Genomic DNA, 23,464 nt, shown 5'->3' with positions numbered 1-23,464 from the left:
AATGTATGCGTGTGTATGCCTGTGTTTGTGTGTGTACGTGTGTGTGTTTTTCAGGCATGTGTATGATAATGTGGGCCTGAAAGGCAACAGCCACATCTATGAAAACCCCGGAGAGCTTCTGGACGTGACGCCGGACCTTATCCTGGCCGTCAAACCTAAAGTGCCTGTGGAGCACGAGGAACAGGTACACGAAATCACCTTGAATTGTTTAAAGTGCATTACATATGATTGTATGATGTCAGTGGCGTAGCGCAAAATGCGGAGGCCCCCCTGCAGGGATCACCGATGGGGCCCCCAGTTTTCAAGGGGGTCGGGGGGGTTTGGGGGCGGCAGAGCCAGAGATATACACATATACACATATATCTATGATCGGGAGTTTTCCTGGATGTTAGTATTTTTATTTTTATTTCAATTATGAAAATTATAATTTTACATCACTTTTCTACATTGATGGATCAGTGACCGCATGGGCATTCCTGACAAAAAGCTTGTGTTTGTGTGTACAGAAATGTACTATTCACCCTCCCTGTTAAATTTGATCTAATCATGTCCTGAAACACAGCTCCTCTCCTGCTTTCACTTCTCATACTGATGGAGGGAGCGATTTGTTTGTGAATGAATCTCCATTATCAACAACTCCTTCACTAGCCGACAATAATACAAGTTTCTGGCAGCGCAGCATCTCGTTGTCATATTTCTTTTTCATTGTTTGCTGATTTTATTCAACAAAACTAGCATAAGCCGAGTGTTTAGTGCGAATTGGAGCTACTTTGACTTATAGTGAATGCAGTAAGTGGCTGTATTAGTATCAATAACGTGACCTGTTTAGCACAAATTTCAGAACATACAAAAACGTAAAAAACTTAATCCTACCTATGGAATGTTCTGCCTTTGTGCTTTGTTTTCTTTGTTTGCTCGTTACTACACTCGTAGACAGCGCTACAGTCCCGCATCTTCACGTAATTGTTTAGTGCGACTGAATGACATTTGTCCTGGGAGCACTGTCCCAATGTGGCGGCGCTATTGACGCATGCTCAGGGTCCCTATACAATATCTAGTGTATACTGTATATCTATGTCACAAATTGAGGAGCGGGGAAAGGAGGCGGAGTGGAGCGACAACGCGGGGAATCCTTCACAAACTGAGGAGCGATCACAAACCGAAAGCGGCGAGAGCGTCAAAGTAGCCAGAAGTCATTCATTTTTTAACGAGAACCGGCGGCGAGAAACAGTGGCGCGTCTTCATTGGCTATGACGCGGTTCGGCGGCAAGCAATCAGAATGAAGTAGTCCACCGCTTGAGAGGTGTTCGGAGAACACAGACCTGTGAACTTTGGTTCCGTCCACAGTTGTTCCCAAGAGTTTGATTATTGCGGTTCCTGGATTTTCAATTTTTGAATATCGCGACGACGTGGGGCCCCCTAATCACGCGGGGCCCCCCCGCGGTGCGTGCCCTGCGGGCCCGTCCGCTACGCCACTGTATGATGTATGAACCTGGTGGTTGAACGAGGTATTGCAGTCCAAATTTTGTTGACGATCTAGGCGCAAAGTGCAAAGCACAGGAGCAAACGCATTCAGGGTGTGTCAGAATCCACTTTTGCTATTATAAGGATGGAAAAATCTGCTTTGCGCCATGGCGCATGGTCTAACAGGGTTGAGTTTATTCTCTTAATGAGTTATAGGTGTGTTTTGAGAGTAAACCAATCAAAGTCTCATCTCCCATTCCCCATTTACTATTTACATGAAGACTTTATAAGTGGAATAACTGAGCATTTTACTAGAGAGAAAACAGTTAAACAGAGCATCTGCAGCACGAGAATGAGCCTCCTTATTCTTTACTTTCACTTTCACTCTCGTGGATAGGGAAACATGTTGTACACAGACATCAATTAGCCTACACATAATTTATTTTGTTTGTTAAGTGCAAAGATTTGTATCAAAACTATTTCTAAATCTCTAATTTCCAGCAAACGAATAAATGAACAATAATAACGAAGTGTGCTCAAAAACCTGAGTTATATCCTAATACACATGCTGTGCCCCATATGGTCTAAAACCTGACAGGTGGACAAATCTAAGCTTGTTTTTAATAAAACAAATATAAATATGCATATAATAAATAATACTTTTAATAATGATAACATCGTACAAAAGTAAATTGTTATGAATAAACTGAAAAAGCCTCCCGAGATGAAGAAGACATGAAGGCAGTGGTTTTTATATTTATGTAGGCTAGAAAATAATATGTTTTGTAATATTTTAATCCTTTATATTTATATCCTACATATATCCTTATTATATCCTATATATATCCTAAATATTTTAATTATTTTTCATATGTAAAGATATTTGCGTATTGCTCTACATCTTGTGTGTATTGAGCAGTGAGAACAACTAACGCGCTCTGCGCTGGACAATAGACCGGCTTTGTTCTGCTCTATTGAAAAATCTATTACAGTTTCTCAAAATAGCAACACGCCAGCAATGCGCCTCAACACACCTTCCTTTTTAGATCAGAACGCCTATGGGCGCACATATGAGCGCAAATGCATTTGCTATTTAAACAGTGTGGCGGAAAACGTCAAAACGACTCTTGCACCAAGCTGAAACTAGCAAACAACAATTGCGTCTCGCCTTGCGCCACATTGCGCCGGGTGAATGATAGGGCCCCTAATGCTGCGTTTACACCAGACGCGGAACGCACATCAATCGCGAGTGATTTACATGTTAAGTCAATACAAACGACGTGAATTGCGCAAATGGCACGGTGCGAATGGCGCGATACACGCGAATCACTCGAGTTCGAAAATCTAAACTTCAGCGGACATTCGTGCTGCGCTAACCAATCAGGAGCTTGCTCTTGTGGCGGCGTGATTGTGACGTATCGCCTGTTGATGGTGTCCCGAGGGAAATCCTCCAGCCTACACCAACAAAAAGTTCATCAAACTGGGCTGGGCTCAGTCAGAAGCACCGCTGAAAGCCTCCGTCATCCAGGTTCAGTTTCTGGAGGAGTTTATGAGCTCACAGAGCTGAATGCACCTCTGAAAGAATCTAGTAGACTCAGACACGGTCCTAAATATATCGGCGCTGTTTTTCAGCCTTCATAAAGCACATAAACTGTTTAATTTCTCAATAAAATCCATGTTAGCCATTTAGCTATGAAGCTAGAGTCACCGGGCAGACAGAAGCCCTGCCCATCACGCCAATCCGCGTCTGATCTGATGTGAATTTGATGCCCGAATGAAGCGAGTAAACTTAAATGTTCACGCGGCAATTTACACGCGAATAGCGCGATTTATCCGCGCGTTCCGCGTCCAGTGTGAACACAGCATAAGAGGGTTTTTTTTACCTAGCCTCTCCTTTGACATCATCACACAAACGCAGGTTGCCAGATTGACAACACAAACCGGAGCACCCAGAGGAAACCCAGCAGAGAGAACATGCAAACTCCACACAGAAATGCCAACTGACCCAGCCAGGACTCAAACCAGCGACCTTCTTGCTGTGAGGCCACTATGCTAACCACTGAGCCTCCGTGTCGCCCCTTTATGGCACTTTTTAAGTTTAAAATAGCTCACTGTCCTCGACTGGGCCTTGAAAACAGAAGAATAATTAATATAACTATGAAAAGAGGAAACACAGGAAGCAGAGGGAGTGGATGAGAGTGTGATCTGATGAGAGGAAGAAGGGAAAGGATGAAGTGGGAGGAAAAACGAACAACAGGAAGAGTGGGAGACGCATCTGACAGGTTAAAACCTTTCAGAAAACAGCAAAAACAAAGAGAGAGAGAGAGTGTTACACAAGTGAGCATCAGCTGGCCTATGTAGGAGGAGAAATCCTGAACACACACTTCACCTGAACACACACTTCACCTGTTTGACGGTGTGCCATCTCCATGTACTGAACTCTTATTATTCAGCTTAGCCGGGTTTTCACTCTGTGGCACATGTAATGAAACATCTCTTTGAGCAATGATGCAGAGGGATGTTGATTGGCTACTTTTCTATTAAAGGGTCACGAAACACCAGAACACATGTGTTTGAGCTGTTGACAGTGGTATATGTGTCCCACACTGCTAAAAACACTATTAAGACACCTATATTTCACTAAAAAGTGTAAATTGGTTGTTTTTGCGTTATTTCAAGCAAATTCGTACTTCCGGTTTGAAACGAATTTTTGAAGCTGTGTCACGGTCATGACATAATAGCGTGTATTCCAGCGTGCAGACTGGACGTCTGTGCCAGAGTGTGTCTTATTACGTCTTACAGTGTGATGCATTAATGCATGAGTAAGGCTTGGTTCAAACCAATCAGAGCGCTCTATTGTGCAACTTCATTAATATTCATTAGTCACAGTGTTTAGACGACAGAGACGCCACGTTGTGTTGGCAAAACAAGCGTGAAGTGTTGCTTTTATAGTTTGCTGCAGTGAAGTTTTGTTTTCATTTTCTCTCTGTGAGAGCTCAGCTGGAGTCACGTGTGGATTAACTGTGTACGCGACGCTCGACAACAATAACTTACGTGTCTAAGGAGGATTATTGTTTACCTGAGAGCTGTTCTCATCTGCAAACGCTGAGATCCGGATTCGCTTGTAGTCTCCTCTTAATAAAGACGCGGCTCTAGTTGCTGGTGATTGTCCTGTCTCTACAGATTTTATAAGTGAGCGACCAGTGCTCTTTGTTTATTCAGTTTTATTTCAGTATTCAGAAAAAACTATTGCACCGAGTGTAAACATGTTAGCACCACAACCAAACTTTAACCTCGTGTAGGATTTTCCCCGCAGGGTTTTTTCTCTCATTCGCCGTGCGGTATCAAACATTGCATGAAAAATACACGCTTAGAGCAGCTCCTCGAATCAAATATCTCGTTTGTCGCGAGGGACATGACTGAATTCCCTGAATGAAAGAGCCAAACTGCAGTTAAAGTCCACCATTTAATAATTTGGCAAATAATTTGACTACTCATGTCCATCTAAACACAGTCACTTTCTCCCCTGTGTGTGTGTTTTGACTCAGCGGGTGCCCAAATAGACACTCCCACACCCTCCCACTTTAGTTTCTCCGACACTCCCCCCTAAACAGAGCTGGACACGCCCACTTTTATGACTTTTTCCAAAGTAGAGGTGTGAAAACACTCTGCTGAAACGAGGGGGTTTCATGGCCCTTTAAGATTGGGCATCAGATTTGTAACTGGAACCCATTGGCCTAATTCGGTAGCCTTTCTCTCACCTGGTTTTCCATTTATAGTATGATATCCTAAAGCTTCCTGGCAACATTGCTCAAAACATTGCCCTATATATGCATCATCAGCGTGAGGTTCTGTCTTATAGCATACTCTGTTCATTTTATGCAATAATAAAAGTTATGAAGATGATCTTGTGTTGGTTATAGCAGGGCTATTCAATTAGTTTGTCATGGGGGTCCGTTCATGAAAAGCATTCCAAATGAGGGACCAGAGAGATATATCATCATGAGTGATGACACAACAGCAGTATAAGAGCCCATATGCTGTATTTGTGCTCATAAAGACACCCACCTTGACTTTTTCCACATTAAAATGTTAATAGGTTGTATTTCGAAGCACAACAAAATCAGTGCACTCCTCCAGTAGGCTTCCTCTACATTCAGATGCATTCATATGTCGTGAACCATGCCTTTTATGTGAGGTTTTGCTAATGTTTCTGTGTGTGTGTGTAGTCTGTGTGTGATGCAGGCTCAGACGAGTGTCCGTCCAGCAGTGAAGTGACCATGAGATCCTCCTGTATGGAAACAGCAGAGAGAAACTCCAGAGCTCTGAGTCTCCACAACTCCATCACCAAGAGTGAGTCTCAACACACACTCAGTACACACTCAGTCTGAGCTTTTACATCCTCCATGTAGAGTTTATGTCCTACAGTAAGGTCAGCAGGACAGTGTGGGATATTAATTAAACCTACAGTTAAAGCCAAATTATCAGCCCTCCTGACAAATGCTTATTATTTTTCCAATATTTCCCAAGTAAGGGCTCACAATGTTGTCTTCAACTGTAAATGCTTCCTCTATAACACTTATAAAGCGTCCTGAAGTTGTCACCAGTACAGATGGCATCTTTATGTTTATTTTGAGTGCTTTACCTCGATAATTAATTAAAAAACAGCAGGAGGTCTTTAATTTAAAGTAAAAGCTTGACTGAGGACAGAATCTGACTTTTAAACACTGCACTGTAAGATTATTAAAGTCTGTTTGGTCAAAACAAGCACAAGTAGTCCTTGTTACATGTTTCTTGTAGAAATTACAATTAAATATGCACAACTACATGCAACTATCTCTAAACCCAACACACTATACACACTATAAATCATTTATTAAGCATTAGCAAATAGTCAATTCATTATCTGTTCAGCATTAACTCGACATTAATAAGCGTTAGTAAGCAGTTTATATCTGCAGCTGCAAATGCTCTATTCTTGACTTACAAACATTTTTTAAATGTGCGTAATAATTGTATTTTTATACTTAGTAAATGATTCATTTTTCATTACTAAATTAAGTATTGCATTATTTACAAACCATTTGTATTTAAGAGTATTTGAGGGTTTTTAGGATGATTCAGAATGAGTTAGTAAATGATTAATAAACTATTGAAATCAACATTTATATGTCTTATTATTCAGGCGTATATAGTAATGGTGACTATGTATGTTAATAAATGCTTTATTAACTCAACTTCACCTAGTTTTGTGACCTAATCTAAAGTGAGGACTATTTATGCTTTATAAATCCCTTATAAAAGACAAATAAAGGCCACATAAATAAAATAAAAGGGGCTTTAGACTTATAGCTAGTCTGAGAATAAACTTCACCATTAAACTCAAAATAACTTGCAGTGACAATATCTTAAATTAAAATACTAAAGTATAATAAAATTATTAAAATTAATTTAAATAAGTACATTCTTTAATAATAATAATTATATATATATATATATATATATATATATATATATATATATATATGTGTGTGTATATATATAATAAAAGGGGCTTTAGACTAAAATACAAAATAACCTGCAGTGACAATATCTTAAATTAAAAAACTAAAGTATAATAAAATTATTAAAATTAATTTAAATAAGTACATTATTTAATAATATATATATATATATTTATATATATATATATATATATATATATATATATATATATATATATATATATATATATATATATATATATATATATATATGTATATATGTATATATATAAATATATATAATAAAAGGGGCTTTAGACTTATAGCTAAAATTAATTTAAATAAGTACATTCTTTAATAATAATATATATATATATATATATATATATATATATATATATATATATATATATATATATATATATATATATATATATATATATATATTTAAATATGCCTTAAAATATGTAATTTGGAAGTAACATATGTAAAAATGTAATGTATAAGTCATTTCTGAGTACGATGTTTAGAAACAGAAAACATTTAAAAGCAAATAATTATATTTAAAATAATTAAAGCGTGCCTCAGATATTTTGGATTTTTTATTAGTTAACCCTCTGGGGTCTGAGGGTGTTTTGGGGCTCTGGAGAATGCACTGACATGTGTGTTGTTTTCAGTATATTAAAACATATTAATGGCTAAAGTGTGAGAACACTGTAAACAGCGCAAGCTGGGCTACAATAATACCCAAACAGAGTGTTTGTATGTGTTTGTGTTTTTGAGAAAGAAACGTTTATGCGTGGCTAGTGAAAAACTTAAAATTTTAAGTCACTGAAACAAGGTCGGGAAACACACAGAGAACATTTGTGCACAAGACTTTTGAGAACTGGATCTTGCAGCCTGGTGTTTCTGCTTCAAAATGATGTGAGAATCATCTTGTTCACTTGCTCACAGAAAACAATACAATGAATTAAAATCTCTAAGTCACTTTTTGAGTGAAAAGAGTATATACTAACATGAACTAATAACAAACGGTACTTGTACGGCATTTATTAATCATACGTCATCATTTTCTAATGCATTATTAAAATCCAAATTCATTAGCAAAGATGAATAAATACCGTAATAAACATATAGTTAAGTGTGTATACGAATACATGAGCATACGAACACAGCAGACACGTGATTTAAGGTGAAAATAATAACACACACATGCACTCACTATAGTAATTACAATAAATCATGCATAATCACATGAAACTAAACCACATTCTAACCCCATCCATATAGCAAGTACAATTTTTTACAAATTTAAGTTGATTGAACATAAAACACTTAAGTTGTTCCCCAAAAAAAAACTACTAGAGTATTTTCTGAGTGCATGTCACCTTAAAATAAAGTGTAATCAATACAACCTTATTGTAACACTTTAGTTTAAGTAACAATTCACGCCATCCACTACTGGCGTATTACCTGCCTATTATTAAGATATTAACTGCTTAAAAAGTAGTATCCTATTCTAAATCCCTAATCCTATATCTAAACCCAGCTACTGCCATACTAACTATTAATGAGCAGCTAAAAGTCTTAGCTAATAGTTTGTTAATAGCCTAAATTGCTCATTCAAAATAAAGTGTGACGTGTTTTTGACTTCCCGTTCTGTCCTGCTAAAGCCTGTGTGCTGTAAATGCAGTGTGTTAAAACTCACACCCATAAGCGCATCCGTCAGGCTTTAGCCCATCCGAATGGCGCTGAGATTTGGGGATGGGTGTAAAGCGTGGACAGATGGGGTTCAGGGATCAGGGTATTAAATGAAGCCTCTGTCTCTGGGCCATCTGTTTGTCCAGCGCTTGCGTCACTGCAGACTCTCTTTATAATGCACATGCGGCTGGCTGTGTGTGTGTGTGTGTTACACTCTTCACTTTAAAGGGGACCTATTGAGCAAAACTCACTTTTATAAGTGGTTTAAACACACCTGTGTGGCAGCAGTGTGTGAATATATTCAGCCTCTAATGGGAAAAATGTATTAATTTGTATTGTTAATAATCAGACTTGATGAAATCAGTCTGCAGAGACACTTTGATTGACATTCTCACTTTGTACGTGTCATCAGAGGGGGAAAGCCCCGCCCACTAGTGATCATCTCTCCCTCATTAGCATAGGACGCGAGTCTTGTTTTTGAATCTGCCACTATGCTGACACACAGGCACTCGTAGCTTCTCCCTCTTTTAAATAGAGCACAATCTCATTTTAATTTCATTTATTTTGGATTATTTTTTCATTGTTTTATTATTATTAGTATTATTAATAATAACTTATTAATTTTTACAAGAGGTGTGGACACATTTATTTGCGTTTCTGTCAGTTCTGTCAGAGACCACAGACTCGTCTGAGGAGGAGTGGCAGTCCATTGCAGATCTGGCAACCGCCTGCAAGAACATTCTGGAGGCTCTGTCTCGAGAAGGTGAGAAATGACCTTTCGGTTCAGATGAAATGTGTTTGAGCTCCTGAGAGTTTGTGTGAAAAGATGTCATATTAACCACCAAAGGTGATTTTTACATGCATTTTTTATTTCTCTTTGCTGTTTGGGCTTATTGGAACCTAATTAGATGAAAACCTAACTATCATCTTTTGATATGATGTACTTTTAGAGAAAAATGATGTCCATATATGTGCACTCGTGGTCCCAATTTACATAAAACACTTTTTCCTGGCAGTTTTTTAATGCATATAACAGACATTTTCAGAGACATTTTTTTATCAGAGAGTAAAAACTATTTTTTTGACCATTTTGAACAGGGAAAAATTAGTGTTTGGGACATATCATATGCTGCAAACAGTTGCAGGATGACACTATATGTCTGAAACAAAAAAAAACATTCAAAGTATTTTTAATAGCCACTTACGAGCTCAAATGTGCTGTCCATGTAGGTGGCCACCAAGCCCTAGGAGGTTAATGGTGTCTCGTTTTGCTGTGTTTCAGACCGGAGGTCAGGAGATGGAGCGCAGGACACGCTGAGCCAGTCTGGACAGACAGACAGCAGGTTTAAAGACAGGTGAAGCTCATGTTTCATAAATTCTCGTACATTATCATATATATATATATATATATATATATATATATATATATATATATATATATATATATATATATATATATATATATACAGTTCAAGTCAGAATTATTAGCCCCATAATTATAATAATTAAAAATAATTATTTTATTTTTTTTATTTCCCTAATAATGTTTAACAGAGCAAAGAAATGTTCACAGTATGTCTGATAATATTTTTTCTTCTGGAGAAAGTCTTATCTATTTTATTTCGGCTAGAATAAAAGCAGTTTTTAATTTTTTAAACACCATTTTAAGGACAATATTATTAGCCCCTTTAAGCTATTTTTTTCTCTTGAATGTCTACAGAACAAACCATCGTTATACAATAACTTGCCTAATTACCCTAACCTGCCTAGTTAACCTAATTAACCTAGCTAAGCCTTTAAATGTCACTTTAAGCTGTATAGAAGTGTCTTGAAGAATATCTAGTCTAATATTATGTGCTGTCATCATGGCAAGGATAAAATAAATCAGTTATTAGAGATGAGTTATTAAAACTATTATGATTAGAAATGTGTTGAAAAAATCTGCTCTCTATTAAACAGAAATTGGGGAAAAAATAAACAGGGGTCTAATAATTCAGGGGCTAATAATTCTGACTTCAACTGTATATATATATATATATATATATATATATATATATATATATATATATATATATATATGTGTGTGTGTGTGTGTGTGTGTGAGTGTGTGTGTGTGTGTTTCTACTTTTTTCTATTTCTACTTTTCTGTAACTGAGAAATTAAACTATCAAGCAACCCCCCCCCCCCCCAAAAAAAAATTCCATACACATTTTTTTCATGATATTTATTTTTTTTCACATTTAATATCTCAGGCATGTGTGCAACTTTTTTCTCACAACAATGTTAATTTTAATTCCAAAAAAACTATTTTGCCTTCAACATTTTGACAGCAGAGAACATTTCAGGTTGTTTTCTCTTTGTTTTTTATCTGTTTTTTATCTGTTACCTGATATATATATATATTGATCAGGTTGATATTATATATACAGTTGAAGTCAGAATTATTAGTAATCCCCTGAATTATTAGCCCCGCTGTTTATTCTTTCCCCAATTTCTGTTTAACGGAGAGCAGAATGACGGATTGGTGAGGTGTGTGTAGTGCCGTGTGTTTGGGGGCAGCACAGTAAATCTGACTTTAATCTCTTTTCTGGCTGCTGTTATCAGTCTCACACTATTCTCACACTACTTGTATTCCTTTTTCTGAAAGATAACACCATCGTGGAGTTTTTCTGTTGTAATTTCAGCAGATATGCACTACGCTCTGAGTTTACCAACTCTGACGACTTCTGCTGAGAAACCTGTAAATGTAGAAAGAGTTCATTGTGGAAAATGTTGAAGGTGTCAGAATAAATGTTGTGACCCCTCTACATGTCATTTGTGTCTCCTGCAGTGATACACCTGGTCACCTGGAGGAGAAAGTGTCCCAGCTGGAGGCGATGCTGAAGCGGCTGCAGGACGACCTCCAAAAGGTATCTAGTGCTCTGTGGGTTCGTCATCTCTCTCTATTCCCCTTTCTCTCTCTCTCTGTCTCTGTATCTGGCACACTAGTTCCCGCTTCAAATATCTCCATGAAATACATCCAGCCATCCTTGTGTGTGTGTGTGTATATCTGCCCTGTCCAGTCCTTGCCCTCTGCGCTGCTTCAGAGAGCCACAGCTACTGCACTGAGCCAGGCACACAGAGGGACTGTAGAGGTAGGGCGGCACAAGCAAAAGAAACCTGTCTTGTCATTGAGCAGGGTGAACAGAGGAGATGAGAAGATTGCTGGAGGGACAATGGGCAGCCATGCTCACTCTCAACACTAACCCAGCAAAGGCAGAGAAGGCAAGTAGAGCATGAGATTTTCACTCAATCAGTTACCCCCCTCCAAAAAAACTACAACAACAACACTTCTCACTTCAGTAACAAACAAACCTAGAGAAATATTCAGATGCAGGGTGATGCAGGTTCCCTCCCTACTGAACAATCCAGTACCAGCCCAGGCTGGTTGGCTAGTTTTAGCTGGTCGACCAGCCTGGTTTTAGAGGGGGTTTGGCCATTTCCAGGCTGGATTCCAGCCTGGTCAGGCTGGGAGATGACCAGCTAAAACCAGGTTGAATAGCCTAGCCAGGCTGGGAGTCCAGCCAAAACCAGCTATGTCCAGCTTAAACCAGGCTGGTCAAGCTGGATTTAGCTGGTCATTTTCCAGCCTGACCAGCTAAGAGCAGGCTGGAAACCAGCCTGGAAATGGCCAAAACCCCTCTAAAACCAGCCTGGTCAACCAGCTAAAACCAGACAACCAGCCTAGGCTGGTCTAAGCTGGATTTTTCAGCAGGGCTGTTTACAACCCCAAATCAGAAGAAGTTGTACAGTATGGAAAGCGCAAATAAAAAAGAAAATAGTGATTTATTAATTAACTTTGACTTGTATTTCATTGCAGACAGCATGAACATAAAATATTTGACGTTTTGTCTGGTCAACTTCATTTCATTTGTAAATATTCATCCTTTCCTGACATTCAGACCTGCAACGCAGTCCAAAAAAGTTGTGACAGGAGAAGTGTAGGACTAGTAATCAGGTAAATTGCTTAAATAATGATGTGATCTGAAACAGGTGATGTCAACAGGTGATTGTAATGGTACAAAAGCAGCATTAAAGAAAGGTCAAGTCCAGGGATGTCCAAACTGGGTCCTGGAAAGCCAGTATCCTGCATAGATCTCCTCACCATTCTATAAGGGTGCGCCCTGCCAACCTGCGAAGGAAACTCATTTCGGATGCTTGTATCCAAGATCTTGTCCTTTTGGTCATTACCCAAAGTTCATAACCATAGGTGAGAAGAGGAATGCAGATTGACCAGTAAATCGAGAGCTTTGCTTTTCGGCTCAGCTCATTCTTTACCACAATGAACCAGAACATCGACCGCATTACTGCTGCCGCTGCACCAATCCAAATGTCTCACCTTCCATTCTTCTCTTAATCGTGGACAAAACCCCAAGGTACTTGAACTCCTTCACCTGGGGTAAGGACTTTCCTCCAACCTGCAGATTGCAAACCATCTTTTTCCGGTGGAGCATCATGGCCTCGTACTTGGAGGTGCTAATTCTCATTCCAGTCACGTTACATTCGGCAGGCAAACCAGAATTTGTTTATTTAAAAAAAACATCATGAGGAACACATTAGATAATGTTAGTTTTCTTGTCTCCAATGAAAAAAAATCAAAGTAAATATAGAAATCACTTCTTTCTTTCTTTTTCATTCACGTTTTCCATATTGTCCCAATTTTTTCTGATATTAGGATTTTGTCTGAACATGTCTAATCGCAAAACTTTGTCAAATATATCCACTAACACTCATTTGTAACACTTGTTAAGAAGGGGTGTTTGTCAGACTGTCATGAAAGCTTTATAACTTATGTCATGGATGTATTGTCAACACTAACCCACCAAAGGCAGAGAAGACAAGTAGAGCATGAGATTTTCACTCAATCAGTAACCAAAACAACAACAACAACACTTCTCACTTCCATAACAAACAAGCGCAGAGATAATCAGATGCAGGTTTTCTGTTTAGATCTTGTTTAAAAATGTCTAATGGCAAATCTTTATTTCAAACATACATATGTCAAGGCCACGTTGGTGTTATTTCAGAATGAATTATAAGATGTAATAACTGATGCAACTTGCACCTTTTGATAAAGAGTTAATTTTAGCATTTACTCAAATATAATATTTGTTGTCTCTATTACTAATTGTTTACTAATGAAGCTGAGCTAACATGAACTAACATGGAACATCTGCATTAAAATCATGGGTCACACTTTATTCTGATGGTCTGTTTGTTGATTTTAGGTTACACTGCATCTGCATGCCAGCTAATTCTCATTAGATTATACTGCAAGTAGACTGTTAGGTTGGGTTAGGGTATGTACTTCTTATAGTTTCTTATAGTCAGTTTGTTAAAGGAGCAGTATCAGGAGATATTAAGCAAACAGGCTACTAATACTCAAATGGACCATCAAAATAAAGTGTTACCAAATCATTATATATTATACGCAATTATAGGCTATATTACAAAAATAATCATATTTTTAGGGTAATGACTTTTTAAATAAAATAAATAGAAGATTTGAATGTAATTATATGATGTCAAACTTATAAAAAAATACATAAATAATATATATACATATAGAGATTTGCTACTGTCTTATGATCAGTGGTCAAAATTAACTATAATGTCAATGTCAGTCAAAGTGCACTGACTGATTGGCATACGTTTATGATTTGGGATTGGTGGGTTGTATTCAATCAGCTTGAAATTATAATAAATGTGTATTATAAAAAATTCTGAGCATCATAATGTCAGGGAAAAGTCAGTCTTTGAGCTGCGAAACTCCTACATGTAGGGCTCAGTAATGAGTAGAGGATAAAATAAATTAAATCTGTTATATTATCATCACCATACATGTTCACAAACAATGCATTAGGGAATTACTGCAAACATGTAACACCAAGACACAGCTGAAATACATGAACATGCACTTATAATACATAATGTAACTACACTCACCGGCCACTTTATTAGGTACACCTGTCCAACTGCATGTTCATGCAAATTTCTAATCAGCCAGTCAAATTGCAGCAACTCGATGCATGTAGGCATGTAGACATGGTCAAGACGATCTGCTGCAGTTCAAAGCGAGCATCAGAATGGGGAAGGTATGGGGATTTAAGTGACTTTAAACGTGGCAACGTTGTTGGTGCTGGTCTGAGTATTTCAGAAACTGCTGATCTACTGGGATTTTCACGCACAATCATCTCTAGGGTTTACAGAGAATGGTCTGAAAAAGAGAAAATGTCCAGTTCTGTGGGCGCAAATTCCTTGTTGATGCCAGAGGTTAGAGGAGAATGGCCAAACTGGTTCCAGCTGATGGAAAAGCAACAGTAACTCAAATAAGCACTCGTTACAACCGAGGTCTGCAGAAGAGTATCTCTGAACACACAACACGTCCAACCTTGAGGCGGATGGGCTACAGCAGCAGAAGAGCACACCGGGTGCCGCTCCTGTCAGCTAAGAACAGGAAACTGAGGCTACAATTCACACAGACTCACCAAAACTGCACAATAGAAGATTGGAGAAACGTTGCCTGCTCTGATGAGTCTCCATTTCTGCTGCCACATTCAGATGGTCGGGTCAGAATTTGGCCTCAACAACATGAAAGCATGGATCCATCCTGCCTTGTATCAATGGTTCAGGCTGCTGGTGGTGGTGTAATGGTGTGGGGGAGATTTTCATGGACCAATTAGTACCAATTGAGCATGGTGTCAATGCCACAGCCTACCTGAGTATTGTTGCATGTCCATTCCTTTATGACCACAGTGACCACTCATCTTCTGATGGCTGCTTTCAGCAGGATAACGCACCTTGTGATAAAGCGTGAATCATCTTAGACTGGTTTTCTGAACAGTTTTCTGAACATGACAATGAGTTCACTGTACTCAAATAGCCTCCACAGTCACCAGAGCTCAATCCAGTAGAGCACCTTTGGGATGTGGTGGAACGGGAGATTCACATCATGGATGTGCAGCCGACAAATCTGCAGCAACTGCGTGATGCTATCATGTCAATATGGAGCAAAATCTCTGAGGATAAAGGCAGTTCTGAAGGCAAAAGGGGTCCAACCCGGTAATAGTAAGGTGTACCTAATAAAGTGGCCGATGAGTGTATATTATAAGCCCATTAAGATAATTATCATGTGTAAACCAAGGTTTTAAAGAATTATCCACATACTTTATCTCTGAATTCACCTCATAACAGCAGTCCAGTGTTTAAAAGCACTATTGTTTTGTGACCAGACATAGTTTAATATCATAGAATGAAGAAGAAATCATGCTATTTTAAGTGGTAAAGGCTAGCTCAGTTAGCATCTATAAATACACGTTAATGCTTATAGAATACCCTGAAGAACATAAACAATCGTATCTGTTTATTCTCCACACGTTTCTATCATCTTTATCTTCATGTAGCATTATATTATTAGCTGATGTCTTCTTAGGTAAAGTATATGTGGAAACTATAACAATAATGCGCCCTCTAGTGTCCAGTATGAATGACACAGAAGTAACATTTCAACATACACTTGATTATCCCCATGCATTTTTGCAAACAACGCAGTAGGGAATAACTGCAGATATTTATGCGACTATATCATAGCCTTAAAGCCCATTAGAATGAATATCAAATATTATCCTCGATTTCAGTTCTCTTTTATTGCATCCATTATCCACATATAGGGTCACCCTACTAAAAAAAACAGCTTAAACCAGCCTAAGCTGGTTGGCTGGTTTTAGCTGGTCGACCAGGCTGGTTTTAGAGGGGTTTTGGCCATTTCCAGGCTGGTTTCCAGCCTGGTCTTAGCTGGTCAGGCTGGGAGATGACCAGCTAAAACCAGCTTGACCAACCTAGCCAGGCTGGAAGCCCAGCCAATACCAGCTATGTCCAGCTTAAACCAGGCTGATCAAGCTGGATTTAGCTGGTCATTTTCCAGCCTGACCAGCTAAGACCAGGCTGGAAATGGCTGGAAACCTGCCTGGAAATGGCCAAAACCACTCTTAAACCAGTCTAGTCAACCAGCTAAAACCAGCCAACCAGCCTTTGCTGGTTTAAGCTGGATTTTTCAGCAGGGAAGGGAAAGAGAGGGTGAGCATGACTGCGTACAGTCCCACAGTTATCCAGCAAACACATCTAGGAAAATCATCTAGTGTAATAAAGACTTTGTTAAATTATTGAAAACCGTGGTCATATAAAGACTATTATAGATGCACATACGCATTACTGCCCTGTTTAGGAACATCGTTGCTTGTTTCAGCATTTCTGTGTGAATATCATTCAGGATGTTTGTGTGATGTTTGTTTTTTTAGTGCATGTCTGTTCTGTGCTGTGCTTAATGAATGTCTCATTTCACTGTTGTGGCTTCTCATTAATGCATGTCTGATGGGGCTTCTGCTGCAATCATCGTGAACTAATCTGCATGCAGGGCCTGATTTACTAACACAACAAAGAGAAGGCACTGTTTTACTTGCTCAATCAGTGATATACTGATGAAGACCAGGTTATTATTCACCCTCCTGTGAAATATGAACTCATTTGAAAAATGCTAACAATTTCCAATAAGGTTGTATTAGTTTATGTTAGTTAATGCAGTTACTAACATGAACAAACAACGAACAATACAGTCATTACAGTGTTTGTTCATGTTAGGTAACGAAAATACTTGCTCAATGTTAGTTCGTTAACTCACAGTGCATTAACTAATGTTAACAAGCAAGAATTTGTATGTTAAAACTGCATTAGTAAATGTTAAACTCTGATTAATAAATGCTCTAGATTTGTTCACATGTAATTCATGTTGAATTAACTAATGATCCTTTTTGTAAAGAGTGACCTGAAAAGTGCTGTTTAACAGAGATACCGCTATTTAAACACATTTCTAAACATTTTAATAACCTATTTGTGTTATCTTGCCTAAGATTACAGTACATAATATTTGTTAGTTATTTTGCAAGATACTAATAATTCATTTAAAGGGTTAACTTGGTTCATTAGGTTAACTAGGCACGTTAGCTTAATGGGGTACATGCAGAAGCATGCATAAGGACTTTTAATTTGTCAGTAGCCTGGGTTAAACGCTTCAGGTGAACTGTATGTAGTTACAAAATTGACGCGTTTAGGGTCTGTTTTCATAAAAAATCTACGATCTTCAATGATATACTCTTTAAAATGAGTTACAGTATGTACAAGAAGCACTGCATTAAATTACATTTCTCCGTGCATTTCAAATATTTTAATTATTTTACTCCAGGGCGAGGCAGTGGCGCAGTAGGTAGTGCTGTCACCTCACAGCAAGAAGGTCGCTGGTTCGAGCCTCGGCTCATTTGGCGTTTCTGTGTGGAGTTTGCATGTTCTCCCTGCGTTCGAGTGGGTTTCCTCCGGGTGCTCCGGTTTCGCCCACAGTCCAAACACATGCACTATAGGGGAATTGGGTAGGCTAAATTGTCCGTAGTGTATGTGTGTGTGTGGATGTTTCCCAGAGATGGGTTGTGGCTGGAAGGGCATCCGCTACGTAAAAACGTCTTGGATAAGTTGGCGGTTCATTCCGCTGTGGCGACCCCGAATTAATAAAGGGACCAAGCCGAAAAGAAAACAAATGAATGAATGTATTTTACTCCAGTATTTCCAATTTCTGCGCTCGCCTGCTGATTCTAATGGGAGTGTGAATGCAAATGGCTATTCATCTCGGTTTATGCTTCATCAACTAAATGAATGCTGAAGTCTGTTTAACTGATTGTATTTTAATGACATTACAACATCGATGCTGTAAAAGGAACCATATAAACTTGGAAAAATTACATTAACCGTTAAGCGGAAGTTTATCGGTATTTAAAGAGACACCAGCTCTGCATATACCCTATTAGGCAAGTCATTGGACAACATTGATTTGTTCTGTAGGCAATCAAAAAATAAATATTATAATCTGAAGGAGTTTTTAAAATGCATGTGAATGATTGGCGGAAGAAAGGGTAACACTTTTCAATAGGCTTCATTAGTTAATGCATTTACTAACATGAACTAATCATAAACACATGTACAGCATTTATTAATCATAATTGAACATTTACTAATGCATTATTAACATCCAAGTCCATGCTTGTTAACATTAGTTAATGCACCATGAGTTAACATGAACTAACAATGAACTACTGTATTTTCATTAACTAACGTTTACTAACATGAACAAATACCGTAGTAAATGTATTGTTCATTGTTTGTTCATGTTAGTAAATGCATTAATTAACATTAACTAATGAACCTTATTGTAAAGTGTGACCGAAGAAAGTAGTTCCTAATACAAAAGGGTTTTTAGACTCTATTTTGACGATCCATGCGTAAAGTGCAGGGCGCAAACGCATTCAGGGTGTGTCAGAATCCACATTTGCTGGTCTAACAGGGTTGAGCTTATTCTCTTAATGAGTTATAGGTGTGTTTTGAGAATAAACCAATCAGAGTCTCATCTCCCATTCCCTTTAGTTGTGTCGTGCCATGGGGCATTTGCTTTTAACATGACGACTTTGTAAGTGGAAAAACTGAGCATTTCACTAGCAAGAAAACAGTTAAACAGAGCATCTGCAGCGCCAGAATGAGAGATAAGGCATCATCATTATCTACTTTCACTTTCGCTCTCGTGGATTGGGAAACCTTGTATGCACAGACATCCATTAGCCTATAAATAATGCTGTGGTCAAAGTATCCTAATACACATGCTGTGCCCCATATGATCTGAAACCTGACAGGTGGACAAATCTAAGCTTGTTTTTAATAAAACAAATATGAATATGCATATAATAAATAATACTGCTAATAATAATAACATTATACAAAAGCAAATTGAATGAACTGAAAAAGCCTCCCGAGATGAAGAAGACATGAAGGCAGTGTTTTTATATTTATGTAGGCTAGAAAATAATATGATTTGTAATATTTTAATCCTTTATATTTATATCCTACATATATCCTTAATGTTTTTATTCTTTTTCATATGTAAAGATATTTGCGTATTGCTCTACATCTTGTGTGTATTGAGCAGTGTGTAAGTGAGGCGCACAACTAACGCGCTCTGTGCTGGACAATAGACCGGCTTTGTTTTGGTCTATTGAAAAATCTATTATAGTTTCTCAAAATAGCAATGCGCCTCAATACGCCTCTCTTTTTAGACCAGAACGCTTATGGGCGCACATATAAGCGCAAATGCATTTTCTATTTAAACAGCGTGGCAGAAAACGTTAAAATGAGTCTTGCGCAGAGCTGAAACTAGCCAACAACAATTGCGTCTCGCCTTGCGCCACATTGCGCCAGGTGTATGATAGGGCCCTCCATGTTTGATTTTCTTTTTTAATACAAACGATTGTGCCGTCAAACTATTGTATAAACGCGATATCACACATAGCAGTGTGATATGGCTGTGAGTGCCAAAGCACGCCTCCCAACATTGCTGATATACAGCCATATCGCACTGCTACTCATGTGATGTTGCTCGTATATCATCAAGCAAGTCCCATCTGCAGCCATTGTCTTCATCCGTGTCTCATATTCACTATAAAAAGCCGTCATGTTTGTATGGATGTACATCCTAAACCAATACACATCTAAAGAACACGCTCAATCCTGAAAGTCATTGTGTTTGCATGCTTTCCCGCAGGAGAAGGAGGACAAAGCAATGCTGCAAGCAGAGGTGCAAAATCTCCGGCAGAACAACCAGCGTCTGCAGGAGGAATCCCAAAGCACCGTCGCACGGCTCATTAAAGTCACCGAACTGCTCTGCAACGTTAACAAACCCTGCTAGCATCGACTAGCGCAAGATCAGCAGACGCAATGCAAATGTTAGCAAATCTGGCTAATGAGGTCCTTAAAAGCTTCGAGAACATCGACAAAGCCTTACAAAAACAAACCGGTCGGCCTACTAGTACATTGGATCAAAATTATGCTTACATCCTAACATCTCTGTCGCACCCTAGAAGGTTTTCAGGGCCAGGTCTCTGCGTAGTCTCTTCACTGTGAGCGCTTGCTAACAACGATAGCCTTCGGTGCAATCTTTAGCATTGGACGACTTTGCTCCTAAAACATCTGATTGTCTAAAAGGCATTACTCACAACCCTCAGACCTGACTTTTAGATCACATAGAGTAATATTTTAAGTTCTTATTGGTATTTTAGTGTTTTTCATCCTGTTATTATTACAAAACCCTGCTGAAAAATCCAGCTTAAACCAGCCTAGGCTGGTTGGCTGGTTTTAGCTGGTCTCCCAGCCTGTACAGCTAACACCAGGCTGGAAATGGCTGAAAACCAGCCTGGAAGTGGCCAAAACCCCTCTAAAACCAGCCTGGTTTCCAGCCATTTCTAGCCTGGTCTTAGCTGTACAGGCTGGGAGATTACCAGCTAAAGCCAGCTTGAACAGCCTTGCCAGGCTGGGAGCCCAGCCAAAACCAGCTATGTCCAGCTAAAAACCAGGATGGTCTAGCTGGTTTTAGCTGGTCACTTTCCAGCCTGACCAGCTAAGACCAGGCTTGAAATGGCTGGAAACCAGCCTGGAAGTGGCCAAAACCCCTCTAAAACCAGCCTGGTCGACTAGCTAAAACCAGCCAACCATTCTAGGCTGGTTTAAGCTGGATTTTTCAGCAGGAAAACAATCATCTCCTAGCAATACATTCACCATGTTTTTGTCGAAAAGATAAAAACAGCTTCAGGAGTTTCAGACTATATTTACCCCCATAGCAAAAATTCTCTGGCCCAGATCTGACCCACACCATCAGCCTTTGCTTGGCCCAGATGCTGCAGTGAATTACGGTACATGACTGGACCTTGTCTGGCTTCCATACAAGCGGCAAACATGGACCATATCTGGGCCAGGTCTCAGCCAAGTTAACAACCCATAACTGGGTCTGAACAGGGCCAGATCTGTTGGTATGTTACGACTGCAAAGTTTTTTTATAAACCGATGAAGCATTTCGCTTTATGGCTGTGTTTTTTTCTTAAAGCGACCTGATTGATAGAATTTTTTCTTTGCTCAAAAATAATTTAAATGTATTTCAAAAGTGGGTCAACATAGACCAAACTTATGTGGCCCACATATACATTTAAACATCTGGGCCAAATACTACATTTGAGATCTGGCCCAAGTCTTGAGCGCCGCCTGTAAGACGGTGACACCTCAGCCAAACCTGGCCCATGTTTGGCCCACCTGCTGCATGCCAGTGCCGGACAAATGCCTGCTGTGCCAGCTTTATGCCAAATCTGGGTCAGAATTCTTTGCTACCTGGGTATATACTTTACAGTCAAGCCAGAAATCAATCAACCTCCTGGTTAATCTGACTTAAAGTTACTTTTAATCTATCAGTAGTTTGATTTTTGTCTGTAAATGACCCAGGCTTCTCTCTAAAGATAATAAGACGATGCACAAGAGTCATCATTGTGGAAAACAAAATTTCTCTGCATTTATTTACATTTGAGCAAAAACTTTAGGTCAGAATTTGCTAGGGGTTTGGTTAATTTTGGGCCTAACTATATATATATATATATATATATATATATATATATATATATATATATATATATATATATATATATATATATATATATATATACAGTTTAAGTCAGAATTATGAGCCCTCCTGTTTATTTTTTCTCTAATTTCTGTTTAATGGAGAGCATTTCTTATCATGATAGTTTTAATAACTCATCTCTAATAACTGATTTATTTTGTCTTTGCCATAATGACAGTAAATAATATTAGACTAGATATTCTGAAGACATTTTATTCAGCTTAAAGAGACATTTAAAGGCTTAACTTGGTTTATTAGGTTAACTAGGCAGGTTAGGGTAATTAGGCAAGTCATTGTATAACGATGGTTTGTTCTGTAGACATTCGAGAAAAAAATTGCTTAAAGGGGCTAATAATATTGACCTTAAAATGGTGTTTAAAAAATTAATAACTGCTTTTATTTTAGCCTAAATAAAACAAATAAGACTTTCTCCAGAAGAAAAAATATTATCAGACATACTGTGAAAATTTCCTGAATCTGTTAAACATCGTTTGGGAAATATTTAAAAAAGAAATAAAAAATCAAAGGGGGACTAATAGTTCTGACTTTAACTGTATATATTTGTACGGTTTCTAACTAGAACATTACTCAGATTGACGTCTGTGATTGTAATCCATCGCAGTGTCTGAAATACTGTAGGTAAAACCCATTTCAACCATTTCTATGCTAAAAGACTGGCTTCTCGCTTAACTCTCGAGTGTATATAGTAAATTAACACCACCAATAGCAATGCATATTAACAATGTGAAGCATCAACTATGTGCGGGTTTGGTTTGTGAATACCCTTGTGAAAAATAAGTGCGCTCAATTGTTGTTACTTTGCACTTGTGTGGTTTTTAATACTTAAAAGTAGACTGTTAAAGTCCTGTGCTATTAGAAAATATAATATGATGTAAAAGGCCACTCAGGTGTACCAAAATGAGAGACATTTTCAACATGGTTTTAAATGCTTTTAAAAAGTGCACTTATTAGCAATTTCAAAATAAAAGTCCTACACTTTTTACTTTTGAAAGTAAATTTTAAATATTTTTTTAAATCAACCTTTTGCTAATTTTGCCAAAATACTTAATCAGATTATTATAATATTTATTTATAAGGTACTTTAATATTATATATTATTGCTTGATTTTATTTATTTATTGTATTTATTTGTTAAATTTTAAAAAAATGTTTAAAGTACTATTTTACTACAAATGAGTGGTTAGAAAGATGTTTGTCAGTAGAAATTACATTAAAATACATTTTA

The 23,464-nt window shown here is 38.1% G+C and overlaps 1 protein-coding gene across 17 annotated transcripts in view; it reads left to right on the top strand.

Moving 5' to 3' along the window:
• Positions 1-21,505, top strand: part of sipa1 (signal-induced proliferation-associated 1) — a 102,570-nt gene extending 81,065 nt beyond the window's left edge. For 4 of the 17 annotated variants that reach the window (XR_015496559.1, XR_015496557.1, XR_015496558.1 and 1 more), the window contains 7 exons: positions 55-184; positions 5,694-5,817; positions 9,313-9,411; positions 9,931-10,003; positions 11,479-11,557; positions 11,827-11,912; positions 20,320-21,505. Coding sequence is in view for 8 of the 17 variants with exons in the window: in XM_087262384.1 (XP_087118510.1) it covers positions 55-184; positions 5,694-5,817; positions 9,313-9,411; positions 9,931-10,003; positions 11,479-11,557; positions 11,711-11,893 (688 nt within the window). In the remaining 9 variants the exon portion in view is untranslated. Of the gene's footprint in view, positions 1-54; positions 185-5,693; positions 5,818-9,312; positions 9,412-9,930; positions 10,004-11,478; positions 11,558-11,710; positions 11,913-20,319 lie in introns of all 17 variants that reach the window. The other 13 variants (XM_087262384.1, XM_087262382.1, XM_087262383.1 and 10 more) reach the window with 5 other exon arrangements.
• Positions 21,506-23,464: the final 1,959 nt, after the last annotated feature.

The sequence above is a fragment of the Danio rerio genome, chromosome 7 (assembly GCF_052040795.2).
Source record: "Danio rerio strain M-AB ecotype USA chromosome 7, GRCz13ab, whole genome shotgun sequence".
Classification (NCBI taxonomy): Eukaryota; Metazoa; Chordata; class Actinopteri; order Cypriniformes; family Danionidae; genus Danio; species Danio rerio.
This window is presented reverse-complemented; position numbering and strand designations above follow the sequence as displayed.